Genomic DNA, 15,219 nt, shown 5'->3' with positions numbered 1-15,219 from the left:
TACTTGAATTGGGAGTATTCTTTATAGCACAGCAAGATTTTATTGTATTACAAGAATGTCGAACAGTTCTATCAACATTTAACCTCTGTTGTGGATTTATTGGACATCATGCAAGAAAGATTCCCTCTGCGGCATTGTTGAACTTTATATCTTCTAGAAGTCAATAGAAGCATTTGGATTTCACTTTAAAACCAGCATATTACGATTTTAAATCTGCAATTTTAGAATATTCGTCAACAGAGCTCATTTTATTCAATTTTACAATACTTGTAAGATAAATATTCATATAGTTTAATTATACGTGACATAATTCCAAAGATTTTATTTGTCACTGATAAACACAACATTGTTACATCTATAACAGTTCATAGATTCACCATTTTATGTGCATCATTCCATCACATACTCAATTCATTCTTTTATATTTCATTCCACCATGTAATTCTGTTTTAAGACTTTGGCATACACATATGTATCTTGGCTAGGCTGATGATGACCCATACAGGGTCGAAACTAGTACCTCGTAACTTATTGTAATGTTTTTGTAAACATCGCAATTTATGTAAAGTATTGAGTAGTTGGATTAAACTTTGTATTTATTTTATATGTTATCTGAGTCTGCCGAAGCAAGTCTTTCTTGATACTACTTGTTGAATCAAGAAAATCAAGACTAAAACATTTGTTAGATATAAAAATTTCATGATGGTATGTTACTCTGATAGTATTTTCGATAAATTTATTTTTAATATATAATTAGTCTATGTTAAACCTAATGAACCATGATTCTCTGGAAAAATAGATCAAGGTTTCTGGAGTCCATCCTTCATTTCTTCTCCCTTATTTAGTAATTTTACAAATATATTTGATTTTCAGTCATAATTGTCCACAGTTCCTTTAATACTAATTTGAATGCACTTTATTTCAGTTGAAATAGAAGGAGTCAAACTGCCAGGAGCATCAGGCAGTGAAGTGGCTGTGATTACTGCTCCCGAGAAAGGTCAGCACTTTGTATCAATAGATGGCAAGAGGACCTACATCAATCTGTTTGGCAGTGCTACTGAGACAGCAGGAGCAACAATCACTCCTAGCAGAGTGCAAACAGGCAATCCTATCAGTCATATGCAGCCAAGTGTCATTGGAACTGGGTAAATGTGTTAATCAATCTTCTTATACAAATTATACTTTTGCAGAAAGTAGTTGCTGGCCAGACTGCCAATTAGTTACTGCTCTTGACAGAAGCTGCAGAGTGTTAATCATCTATAGTAAATCAGTACTTCCTTCAACTTTATTGCTAGATGTCCCTTCTTCTTCTTTATTTTAGAAAGTTCCTCATTCAATTCTTATTCTTTTATTATTATTATTTTTATTAATATTATGACTAGTGGTTCATGTTTGTGGGTTACTGTAGTCATGTCCTAGTTTGTGAACCATGGGCAACGGCTGAGTGGCCTAGTAAGTGGTCCTGAGAGTCGGGATACCAGTTGCTATGGAATGGGAGTGGGCATCTCGGACATATTCTGAGTCGTGGCCCTCCGTGTGCTCAGGCAGCTAGGACTACACATTTCACCGGTGGTCCATAACCCGTTAGAGGAGAGATCCTCACTTGGACAATGTGCAAGTAGGGCAGCATCCTGCTTCATGAATTTACCGAGCTCAGAACACTTTAAGCAAGCCTCGGACCTATGGGAGTAATGGAGTCCCACTCTCATTTGACAAGGGAGGGACTCCTTGGAAAGAACTTGGCGAACGAAATGGAATTTGATGGGGAGCTATCAATATTAATGGGGCTTATGGAAGAAAGAAGGTAGAACTGGCTGAGTCAGCAAAGAGGATGCATCTGGATGTGCTAGGAGTAAGTGATATTCGGGTAAGGGGAGATAACGAGCAAGAGATAGGAGATTATAAAGTGTACTTGACGGGTGTTAGAAAGGGAAGGATAGAGTCTGGGGTAGGGCTCTTTATCAGGAATACCATTGCACACAACATAGTTCTTGTTAGGCACGTAAATAAGCGAATGATGTGGGTAGATTTGTCAGTTGGAGGAATTAGGACAAGAATTGTGTCCGTGTATTCACCATGTGAGGGTGCAGACGAGGATGAAGTTGACAAGTTTTATGAAGCATTGAGTGACATCGTGGTCAGGGTCAACAGTAAGGATAGAATAGTGCTAATGGGCGATTTCAATGCGAGAGCTGGGAATAGAACTGAAGGATACGAAAGGGTGATTGGTAAATGTGGGGAAGATATGGAACCTAATGGGAATGGGAAGCGTTTGCTGGACTTCTGTGCTAGTATGGGTTTAGCTGTTATGAATACATTCTTCAAGCATAAGGCCATTCACCGCTACACATGGGAGGCTAGGGGTACCAGATCCATAATAGACTATATCTTAACAGACTTTGAATTCAGGAAATCTGTTAGGAATGTACGAGTTTTTCGGGGATTTTTCGATGATACAGACCACTATCTGATCTGTAGTGAACTAAGTATCTCTATGCTTAGGGTAGAGAAAGTGAAATCTGTCTGCAAACGAATAAGGGTAGAAAATCTCCAGGACGAGGAAATTAGACAGAAGTACATGGATATGATTAGTGAGAAGTTTCGAACAGTAGACAGTAAGCAGGTTCAGGATATAGAAAGTGAATGGGTGGCATACAGGGATGCTGTAGTAGAAACAGCAAGGGAATGCCTAGGAACAACTGTGTGTAAAGATGGGAAAAGGCGAACATCTTGGTGGAATGATGAAGTAAGAGCAGCCTGTAAATGTAAAAAGAATGCTTATCAGAAATGGCTCCAAACAAGGGCCGAGGCAGACAGGGATTTGTACGTAGATGAAAGAAACAGAATGAAACAAATAGTTGTTGAATCCAAAAAGAAGTCATGGGAAGATTTTGGTAATAACCTGGAAAGGCTAGGTCAAGCAGCAGGGAAACCTTTCTGGACAGTAATAAAGAATCTTAGGAAGGGAGGGGAAAAAGGAAATGAACAGTGTTTTGAGTAATTCAGGTGAACTCATAATAGATCCGAGGGAATCACTGGAGAGGTGGAGGGAATATTTTGAACAACTTCTCAATGTAAAAGGAAATCATCATGGTGGTGTTGCGAACAACCAAGCTCATGGGGAGGAGGAAAATGGTGTTGGTGAAATTATGCTTGAGGAAGTGGAAAGGATAGTAAATAAACTCCATTGTCATAAGGCAACAGGAATAGATGAAATTAGACCTGAAATGGTGAAGTATAGTGGGAAGGCAGGGATGAAATGGCTTCATAGAGTAGTAAAATTAGCGTGGAGTGTTGGTAAGGTACCTTCAGATTGGACAAAAGCAGTAATTGCACCTATCTATAAGCAAGGGAACAGGAAGGATTGCAATAACTATCGAGGTATCTCATTGATTAGTATACCAGGCAAAGTATTCACTGGCATCCTGGAAAGGAGGGTGTGATCAGTCGTTGAGAGGAAGTTGGATGAAAACCAGTGTGGTTTCAGACCACAGAGAGGCTGTCAGGATCAGATTTTCAGTATGCGCCAGGTAATTGAAAAATGCTACGAGAGGAATAGGCAGTTGTGTTTATGTTTCGTAGATCTAGAGAAAGCATATGACAGGGTACCGAGGGAAAAGATGTTCACTATACTGGGGGACTATGGAATTAAAGGTAGATTATTAAAATCAATCAAAGGCATTTATGTTGACAATTGGGCTTCAGTGAGAATCGATGGTAGAATGAGTTCTTGGTTCAGGGTACTTACAGGAGTTAGACAAGGCTGTAATCTTTCACCTTTGCTGTTCGTAGTTTACATGGATCATCTGCTGAAAGGTATAAAATGGCAGGGAGGGATTCAGTTAGGTGGAAATGTAGTAAGCAGTTTGGCCTATGCTGAAGACTTGGTCTTAATGGCAGACTGTGCCGAAAGCCTGAAGTCTAATATCTTGGAACTTGAAAATAGGTGCAATGAGTATGGTATGAAAATTAGCCTCTCGAAGACTAAATTGATGTCAGTAGATAAGAAATTCAACAGAATTGAATGTCAGATTGGTGATACAAAGCTAGAACAGGTTGATAATTTCAAGTATTTAGGTTGTGTGTTCTCCCAGGATGGTAATATAGTAAGTGAGATTGAATCAAGATGTAGTAAAGTTAATGCAGTGAGCTCGCAGTTGCGATCAGCAGTATTCTGTAAGAAGGGAGTCAGCTCCCAGACGAAACTATCTTTACATCGGTCTGTTTTCAGACCAACTTTGCTTTACGAGAGCGAAAGCTGGGTGGACTCAGGATACCTTATTCATAGTTAGAAGTAACAGACACGAAAGTAGCAAGAATGATTGCTGGTACAAACAGGTGGGAACAATGGCAGGAGGGTACTCGGAATTAGGAGATAAAGGCTAATTTAGGAATGATCTCGATGGATGAAGCTGTACGCATAAACCGGCTTTGGTGGTGGGGTCATGTGAGGCGAATGGAGGAGGATAGGTTACCTAGGAGAATAATGGACTCTGTTATGGAGGGTAAGAGAAGTAGAGGGAGACCAAGATGACGATGGTTAGACTTCGTTTCTAACGATTTAAAGATAAAAGGTATAGAACTAAATGAGGCCACAACACTAGTTGCAAATCGAGGATTGTGGCGACGTTTAGTAAATTCTCAGAGGCTTGCAGACTGAACGCTGAAAGGCATAGCAGTCTATAATGATAATGTATGTATATTATTACTATTTGTTTTACGTTGCACCAACACAGATAGGTCTTATGGTGATGATAGGATAGGAGAGGGCTATACCACTTTTCACGAGCGTTTAATTCTGATGCAAACAAATAGGCGGAGCACGTTGCCTTTGCACGTGGACAGAGACGTAGTTGATTGGAGAAGCAACCGCCAAACTCACTTGACTGTATGCGAGCTCGAAGAATAATAGTTCATGACATTAATTTTATTTTATTTTAGTTTATTACATTTAGAGAGTTTGGAAGAGTATGTACCAGTAATCAAATTAATATATGGTTGCCATATATACCAGTATATATATATTTTTTTTTTAATATAAGTTAGTGATTAAATAAGGAAAAATGAAGGCACAAGGCATGGTGTCATACAGGAAGTCTTCTCGTACTGAGGGTAAGTCCCACACTGTACAGCATGGAGATAAGGTGTTGCATCTTGCAGCAGCAGTCAGTGTCAGTATTCATAGTGAGAGAAATGGAGCAAGAGGTAGGACCATCGCACATAGTGAAGCTCAGAAGAGGAAAACTCCCCAGAAGTGACCATAGGCAGTGCATTGTGAATGTGTTCAATAAACTAAGTGAACAGAATCCAGGTTTAGTCGTTTATTCAGGAGTTCAGATCTTGACACTGTTATCATATGCGATGCACAGCCCTATACATACGAACATGAGACGTTGACAGGGTGGAGGTCGGTACTACACGCTCAGCGAATCACAACTCCTTCTTTGGCGGAGGCGTGAACATACCATATTTACATCAGGATTAAACTCTCATGAAAAGACATATAGGAGTGGGAAGAAAGCGACCATGGCCTTAATTAAGGTACAGCCCTAGCATTTGCCTGGTGTGAAAATGGGAAACTATGGAAAACCATCTTCAGGGCTGCCGACATTCGGGTTCAAACTCACTGTCTCCCGATTGCAAGCTCACAGCTGCGCAACCCTAACCGCACGGCCACTTGCTCGGTAATTCTTATTCTTCTCTGATCCTTAACAGTATTATATCTCCATTTATTTTACCATAATTGAGGACTTCAACATTAATCTCCAATTTATGTGTCGAATTTTCATTATTTTGAAAGACAAACCCTCTTTTTTAAGTTATTGGAGGTGGTGTTTATTGTTTTAAGGGAAAGCACAGCTGAGCAAGCACCCTCTCGTAACACCAATCAGAGGAAAAAGTGGAAGGGTTTTGTCCCTTCAAAGAATTAAGGTATTGGTGAAAGAAAGAGTCACGAAGAGTGAGAAAATGAGCAATTCCCTAGACCTCGCAAATCTAACACCGTCGGGGTCAGAAGAGAACAAGAGTTGATGAAGGGAGCTCAGATAGGAAGTAAGGAGACTGGAACAAGAAATTGGAAGCAATGCCAGACTCAGTTGGGGGACCCTTGACTGCCAACCCACGCCCTCAAGATCAGAGCCCCTGGGTTTTACCCCTTTCAGTCGCCTTTTATGGCAGCAAGGGGATACAGTGGGTGCATTCTGCCACCCCAACCCACAGAGGGTGTTGCAGTTAATGACAATTAAAGTAATCATCTACTCTATCCACTCTTGGTCAGAGCGAGTGGCTGAGTGTTTTAGATCATGTAGCTGTCGGCTTGCATTCAGGAGATGGTGCGTTTGAACCCCATTGTCGACAGCCTGAAGATGGCTTCCCATGTTTTCCCATTTTCACACCAGGGATATGCTAGGGCTGTACCTTTATCAAGGCCACGGTCACTTCCTTCCCACTCCTGTCCCTTTCCTGTCTCATGGTTGCCATAAGACCTATCTTCTGTGTCGGTGCGAAGTACAGCAAATTGTAAAAAAAAAAAAAACATTACAACACTTGTCGCCTTTAGAACAGAGATCTAGGACATCAGTGGCCTGGAAGGACTTTCATTTTCCAGTTTTTCATGGCTCTTTTCTGTGTATCATCATTCTTTTGAGCCTGCCATTGGTCAATGAGTGATCTAACTCGTTAGCTGAATGGTCAGCGTACTGACCTTCGGTTCAGAGGGTCCTGGGTTCGATTCCCGGCCGGGTCGGGGATTTTAATCGCTTCTGATTAATTCTTCTGGCTTGGGGACTGGGTGTTTATGTCCGTCCCAACACTCTCCTCTTCATATTCACACAACACACTACACTACCAACCACCACAGAAACACGCAATAGTGATTACATCCCTCCATATAGGGTTGGCGTCAGGAAGGGCATCCGGACGTAAAACAGGGCCAGATCAACATGTGTGACACAGATCGCACCCGCGACCCCACAGGTGTGGGAAAAGTGGTAGGAAAAGAAGAAAAGAAGAAGATTGGTCAATGAGTGAACAAGGCGCTCACTTAATTCCTTATTGTTGTCGGGAGAATTGTTTTTATAAAATGAGACTCCCCTCTATATTTCAACCACAAAATCACCATGAAATATCTGTAATATATACCACATAGTCTGGGAGGAAGAAATTCAAAGTTCATAAATAAACATTTTCTTAATGATGAGCTGAAAGGATGCTGCAGAATTGCCTTGAATGTATTAGATGTTGTGGATGAAGAATGTACTTTTTTCAAACACCATTCACCACGTAGAATTAAAAGAAATACATAAAATAGCAGCTGCGATTGAAATTGTCATGAACGACATTGTCAAAACAGTATAGAATGAATATTGTGAAGTTGAAACTTGTAGGTTTTCATCAAGTCCTATTAAATCTGGCCTTGTGATTGTTGTCTAGTAAACAAGAAATGATGTAGATTAAAATGAAGGAAAGGAGATGGAAAAAGATAAGAGAAACAAAACAATAACATATTGGGAAACGTATTGTACTTCCTCCTTGTTGATAATGTTGGTGTGTGTATAGTACGCAAAACTTTTAGTGATACTTCAGCTTCCTAGTGCTGAATCGGTAGACCTCGGTTATCTTCAAGATTCGTATTAACAACCTCTGACACAAAAAAATATGAAACCATTATGCATCGCCGTGAGACATCTGGCGGTATAATTACAACACTTTAAATACTGTTGTTATTTACACAGCAAAGTCAAAATTTAGGTTAAGCTTTAAGATGAGTGAGGAAAATCAAGGTACATCACAGGAACAACCTAGAATCCTACATGGAAACGATGGTTTAGAAAATTGATAATCGATCGATCATACTATCGATTCAATTCAGATTTCATTTCCATTCAGTTGACAGAATTACTGGAACTGGGGTAGCTCCCTCCTTACTCCGCAACCCCGTAAAACAAAGTATCACTAAAAGTTTTGCATACTATATGTGTGTGTGTATGGACTGGCACAGCTGTTCTGTGAATATTAAATATGTATTCATAAAGTATGTTGATATCGTCAGAAATTTCATTTAAATTCAGGTTTGAATTGTATTTCTGATCCAAATTTATGTGTATATTTTTGTAAATGTTGAGCAACTTGGCTTTTTTTAATCTAACATGACAAATATCTTCAAGTTTTAGAGTACAAAATTGAAACGTTAATATTTTTGAAAAATTCTAAACAATCTATATATATAAAATAACTTGTCCTGACTGACTGACTGACTGACTGATTCATCATCGCCGAGCCAAAACTACTGGACATAAAGAAATGAAATTTTGAGGATATATTCATATTAAGATGTAAGTACTCGCTAAGAGAGGATTTTTGGATATTCCGTCGCTAAGGGGGTGAAAATGGGGGTGAAATTTTAAAATGAGTGTATCTATATCTCAAAACTTTAAAGGTTTACAGATGAAAAAATTGGTATTTAGAATCTTCTTTAAAAATAAGGAAACACGTATTTTTTTGTTTTCAGAAAATCCCAATAGGCGGGGTGAAAAAGGATGAAAAAGGGGTTGAATGCCTTTAATCAGGATACCGGTACTTATATCTCAGAAACTGAAGATATTACAGACCTGAAAATTGGTACCTTTAATCTCTTTCAAAAATAAAGAAACACATATTTTTTTGATTTTGGAAAATTCAATTAATGGGAGGGTGAATTTTTCAAATGAGTGCATCTATATCTCAAAACTTTTAAAGTTTACAGATGTAAAAATTAGTATTTAGAATCTTCATTAAAAATAAAGAAATACGTATTTTTTGTTTCCGGAAAATCCCAATAGGAGGGGTGAAAAGGGGTGAAGAAGAGGTTGAACGCCTTTAATGAGGATACTTATATCTCAGAAACTGAAGATATTACAGACCTGAAAATTGGTGTTTGGGATCTCCTTTAAAAATAAAGAAACATATTTTTTTTTGTTTTTAGAAAATCCAATTAATGGGGGGTGAAAATGGGGTGAAATTTTAAAATTAGTGTACCTATATCTTAAAACTTTCAAAGTTTACAGATGTAAAAATTGGTACTTAGAATCTACTTTCAAAATAAAGAAACATGTATTTTTTGTTTTCGGAAAATCCCATGAAAGGGGGGTGAAAAGGGGGGGGGGGGAAGTGGTTGAACACCATTTATGAGGAAACTTATATCTCAAAAATTGAAGATGATACAGTCATGAAAATTTAAATTTCGGACCTCCTTTAAAAATAAAGAAACACGTTTTTTGGTTTTTGGAAAATCCAAATAATGGGGGGTGAAAAGGGGGGTGAATTTTTAAAATGAGTGTATCTATATCTCGAAACTGTAAAAGTTTACAGACGTAGAAATTGGTATTTAGAATCTCCTTTCAACATAAAGAAACACGTATGTTTTTTTTTCTTTCTTCGGAAAATCTCAACAGGAGGGGTGAAAAGGAGTGAAAAATGGGTTGAATGCCTTTAATGAGGATACTTATATCTCAGAAACTGAGTAATTAAAGACCTGAAAAAACGTATTTTGGATCTCCTTTAAAAGTAAAGAAACATGTACTTTTTGTTTTTGGAAAATCCAAATAGTGGAGGGTTGCAAGGGGGGTGAAATTTTAAAATGAGTGTATCTATATCTCAAAACTTTAAAAGTTTGCACATGTAAAAATTGATATTTAGAATCTGCTTTAAAAATAAAGGAACACTTATTTTTTGTTTTCTGTAAATCCCAATAGGAGGGGTAAAAGGGTGAATTATGTGTTGAATGCCTTTAATGACGATACATATATCTCAGAAACTGAAGATGTTACAGAACTGAAAATTTGTATATGGGATCTCCTTTAAAAATAAAGAAACGCGTATTTTTTGTTTTTGGAAAATCCAATTAATGGCGGTTAAACAGGAGTGACAAATTGGGGGTGAATTTTTTTGAAAGACAGAATATCCGAGAAACATAGAATGTTACAGACGTAAAAAGTGGTATTTGGAATCTCCTGTAAATGTAAAGAAACATAGGTTATTTGTTTTTGGAAACTCCTCTTAAGGGGAACTAAAAAGGAGGTGAAATTTTAAAATGAGAATTTATACAGTATATCTCAATAAACCTAACATGTTACAGAAGTGAAAAATGGTATTTTTATCTCTATGAAAAATAAAAAACGTGTATTTTTAATTTTCAGAAATACCACTTGGGTAGACAGGGAGGGGGGGTAAAAAATGGTGTTCTTTTAATTAATTTAATTGCTATCTTTTAATTAGGCTACTGTTATCTCAAAAATGAAGATGTTACAGACGTGAAATTTGATGTTTGGAATCTGCTTTAAAAGTAAAGAAACACCTATTCTCGGAAAATCCAATGAATGGGGGTGGAGGTGAAATAATTTAAAATTAATTGACTTAATTGCATGAGAATACTTACATCTAATAAAAACTAAAGTTGTTAGGGCCTACAGACGTGAAAATTGGTATTTGGTTCCCCTTTAAAAACAAAGAAAAGCCCGTTTTGGGGGTGGGGGAAATCATCTTGGGGGGGAGTGAAAAGGAATTGAATTCCTTTCATGAGGACACATAAATCAAAAACTGAAGAACTTAGAGTCGTGATATTTGGTATTTAGAAGATCTTTTACTATTAAAGAAACACGTATTTTTTGCCAGAAAATTCACTTGGAGGGGCGGGGGGGCAGTGTGAAAGTGAATTATTTTTAAGTCTAAAGTGAAGGTAATAGACGTGAACATTGGTGTTTGGAATCTCCTTTAAGGGCACGTGTCTGTGAAGGCCATAGTAAAATAGTGCAAAATCACTATATTTGCCAACATAATTTGAACAGATACACTTGTTTTAGGTGGACAAATATTATCATGTGCAATGAATGAACATTGTAGATTGTTGTTATATCATTAATTGTTGGTTAAAGTTCATTGTTAATTTTTTATGAGAGTTTCTTTCTTGTGATGTTTTTTAAGATTGCAAAATCACTCCAAGCTGTCAGAAGGGTACACTCAGAAACTACTTATGTGGTATGAATGATATTTTTACAGATGCTACCCACAGCATGTAGCTACAAAGTAGACTACAATCATAATATGCAGTAAAATGGTTCTTTTGTGGGAAAAGTTTGAAAATTATTAAAATTTTCATAAATTTTGTTGAATATTTTATGATCTATTTTTCATAAATAAAGAGCTACATTCATGATTGTGGTCTACTTTTCAGACAATAGCACACTAAAACTGTGTGCCGAATTTCAGTGTTCTATCATTAACGGTTACTGAGATAGTAAAATAAATATTCATAAAAAATACAATTTTTCAGGAGAGCCAATCAAAGTAAAAATTTAAGTTTGTGACCAACCCTTACAGTTTCGATGCATTCCAGCTCCATATTCCTCATGATTTAGGACACTCTCATCATCCTGCTGTGTTTTCCTATTTCTACTATTTGTTCTGGCTTCTTTAGAGCTTTCAAATACAGCCCTCTCAGCGTCAATTACCCTTCGACGATCAATTGCAGCTAATACTGAGGCCATATTTACCCCTGGAGATATTCCTAAAGACTCCAGTACCTTACATCTGGATGTAGCACCTGCTTTGAAGTAGATAACTGCATCCAATACACCCATTTTTAGGGTAGGAAGACCTACAAATACGCTTTTTGGCACAGGTTCTCAAATGCAGTGATGGAAACTCTAATTAGGGCACTGTGTTCATCCATGAAAACATTTTTCTAAGAGATTTTTGGCACTAAGATCTATATAAATAGGTTTTATGGCTTCAATAACAACATAAGGGTATGAATGTTTATGACAATAATCTTTTACCCTCTGTCTTTGCTATCTGGTACCCACATCAGAAGTCTGGACCTGGAGGACATAACACGTGTTGTGGGTGGTCATCAGTTGATGCTTTGTGAATTAAACTAGCCCATACAGATTTTCTCATAGCTTCCAAATTACCCTGGTTTCTCCTTATAGCTAAGCCATAGTACAGTTTTAATAAGCCCTGAAGGAGGTTTTCTGTGGTTTCCCATTTTCACTCCAGGCAAATGCTGGATGTTTACAAATTGAGAATTTCATGCACGTTACTATACAATACAATACTGGCTTCTGTTTACAACCTAGCACGTTGCGGCTGGCAGGTCTAAGAGCAATCAATTTTTACGCAGGGCAGCTTTCGATAAAATACTACTTACCGCTTTCCGATATCTTTACTGGTGGAAAAGTTATGACACTTTCAAATGTCTGATATTTAAAGGGGCTTGGCTACTTAGCGCAGACATTCTTAAAAACAACATTTAGGACAAAATATGCTTGCTAACATATGTAAACTATATATATTCTGAAAGAGAGAACTCCAAAGAATAATAATACATGAAAATCAAAAATTCAATTTTTTGAAAATTATCCACGTACACGTGCCCTTAAACATAAAGAAACACGCCTTCTTTTAGTTTTTTTGGGGGGTGGTAAATAAACTTAACGGCGGTGGGGTGTAAAAGGAGGTGAGACCAATTGATTTTACTGTTCATAATGTATTTATAAGGAGCTTCCGTTGCTCAGCCGGCAGCGCGCCGGCCTCTCGCAGCTGGATTCCGTGGTTCAAATCCCGGTCTCTCCATGTGACATTCGTGCTGGACAAAATGGAGGTGGGACAGGTTTTTCTCAGGATACTCCGGTTTTCCCTGTCATCATTCATTCCAGCAACACTGTCCAATATAATATCATTTCATTTGTCATTCATTAATCATTGCCCCTGAGGAGTGCGACAGGTTTCGGCAGCCGGCACAGTTCCTATTGTCGCCGCTAGATGGGGCTTTATTCATTCCATTCCTGACCCTGTCAAATGATTGGAAACAGGCTGTAGATTTTTGATGTACTTATTCTGATCATAAATCGATCATTTTTAATCGTTCCTGGGTTCGTTATCAACAGCCACCTTTTCCTTCGGAGAACGTTCTTAGATTACAGTAGATTCTCCTGGCATATAAATAAAAATTTAAACACATTTGAAATAAACGATAGGAATGAGATTGACTGTCCAATTGTTCACCTCTATAATAAGGTCAATAATGCACGGAAGTATGTCATTCGTATCGCCAGAAATCCCGCACACTTGCCTACACGCGTCAATGGTGCTGGTCACATTCTCAACAATGACAATGGCAGCAGATGTAATTTACCGCCAAGTAGCGGTCTTGCATCTTTCTGTGGGGTCCAAAACAAATGTGCGGACCACGCTGGAAACGGGTTCTGGACGGGTAATGACTAAGAATGCAGTCCGGCCGCGGGTTCAGTATCGCCAAGGCACCCAAGATGACACCACGCCTGATCTCCTGTGGGATTTGATCCATATTAAAAATGCTTATAGGAAAAGATGGCAAAGATTTAGGGACCCAACAGATCGGGTGGAATACCTAGACCTAGCCCGGGAAGTACGAAATCGATTGCTGCAAAGAAAGATTGAAAAATGGGAGGAAACTTGCCGTAATCTATTAGAAAACAAATCAGATCACGAATTTTGGCGGATTCTCTCACAAAACGAGTCAGATCGCGAATTTTCGTGGATTATATATAAAAAATAAGCATTCAATTCTAAATTTCAGTATAATACCGTAGCGAAGCACGGGTATCTTGCTAGTTATTAAATATATGCAATATACTGCCCAAAAGGCCTTGCCTTATGTGGTTTTCTATCAATGGTTATTTTTGTAATTTCCATGTCATATTTGATAATGTAATGATTAATTAATGTACTGTTAATAATAATTAAAAATATTAATGTAGCTCACTCCCATGGGGTGTACTGGGTAAAGCAGCTACAGAACTGGTGATCTGAACATGTCCTTGGACAGTCCCAGCAAAAAAGAAAATAAATAATAATAATAATAATAAATAAATAAATAAAGAGAAGAGAAAGAATTGGGCATCCTACATATATTTTTAGCTCAAGTAATGGAAAGAAACATAAAATAGGAAAAATACAGTGACTTGTCAGTGAAGGAAATAGAAAGAAAGCACAAAAGGATATGAACAATCTCCACATCTTCATATACTTCCTGGTCTTTTTTCAGTTCAAAATCAATCACTACTGATCTGCATTTAGGGCAGTCATCCAGGAGGCAGATTTCCTGTCTGTTGATTTCCTAGCCTTTTCTTGAATGGTTTCAAAGAAATTGGTAATTTATTGAATATCTCCCTTGCTAAGTTATTCTAATTCCTAACTCTCCTTCCTATAAATGAATATTTGCCCCAATTTGTCCTCTTGAATTCCAACTTTATCTTCAATTACCTGGTGTCAGCACATTGTATGGATTTATCCCATTTTACGACCAGACATCTTTCCTGGTGCCACCCTAAGCGGAGGGATGTATTCATTATGGCGTATTTGTGATGATGGTTAGTAATGTGATGTGGTGAATATAAATGAAGCACATCTTCATACACTGGAGTCTTCAAACAGATAGACTCTCTCTTCATCTATTTCAATTCTTCTACGTCCAGTATTTTCAGCTTCCGATGAATTCTTTTCTGTTTCCCAGCTTCATCAGGAGGAAAGGTTTCAACACTCACATTTTTAGCTTGATGTTGCAAATGTAATTGGTTGTGACCAGTAACTGAAAGAGAATACTCATTGTGATGTTCCCTGTTAAGAGCTATATTACTTGGGACTTGTAAATGTTGAAAGACCTCAATAAGAAAATAGTGAATATTTTGACATGAATATGTCTTATGGCTGAAGGTCATCCAAAGATTTGTGTAACATAATGCGACAAAAGTGTGATGTAGGGCTTGGTCGCCAAAGATGCTGCAGCTTCTTTGACGTAGAGTTGCAGTTCTCCTTGGATATAACATTGAGTTTAATTTATTGATAGTTATTCATGATCATTAGCTTTTCGCGAAGGGAAACGTTTCTTTTTAATCACTAATTTCTGGAGTAGATTTCTTGGTAAAATATATGGTATCTATTCTCGAAACTTAAACCTTTGTCGAATATGACAAAATAATTTTTGACTATGCATCAAAATAAGTGTAATTAACTTGGCATGTTCTACATTTCCATTATGTTACAGATATGCTGTGCCTGAGACAGAGTCACCTCTTCCTGCTGGTGTCCGCCCACAGGTCCCTAGCACACCAGCCCCACCACGAAGACCTTACACTCGCAGACCAAGTCATCCACCTGTCAGGTAGGGCTAATTTTGCTGGTATTTTTTTTAAGTTACAGGAA

General features: G+C 37.8%; 1 protein-coding gene across 1 annotated transcript in view; it reads left to right on the top strand.

Moving 5' to 3' along the window:
- The window catches only part of LOC136874353 (mucin-17), a 215,664-nt gene that overhangs the window by 157,715 nt on the left and 42,730 nt on the right, over positions 1-15,219 (top strand). Inside the window, exons 4-5 of the mRNA XM_067147992.2 lie at positions 926-1,145; positions 15,062-15,178. Coding sequence (XP_067004093.2) covers positions 926-1,145; positions 15,062-15,178 — 337 coding nt within the window. The remainder of the gene's footprint in view (positions 1-925; positions 1,146-15,061; positions 15,179-15,219) is intronic.

Source organism: Anabrus simplex, chromosome 5, assembly GCF_040414725.1.
Source record: "Anabrus simplex isolate iqAnaSimp1 chromosome 5, ASM4041472v1, whole genome shotgun sequence".
In the NCBI taxonomy this organism is placed as follows: Eukaryota; Metazoa; Arthropoda; class Insecta; order Orthoptera; family Tettigoniidae; genus Anabrus; species Anabrus simplex.
Note: the sequence above shows the minus strand (reverse complement) of the source record. Positions and strands in the feature narration are given on the sequence as shown.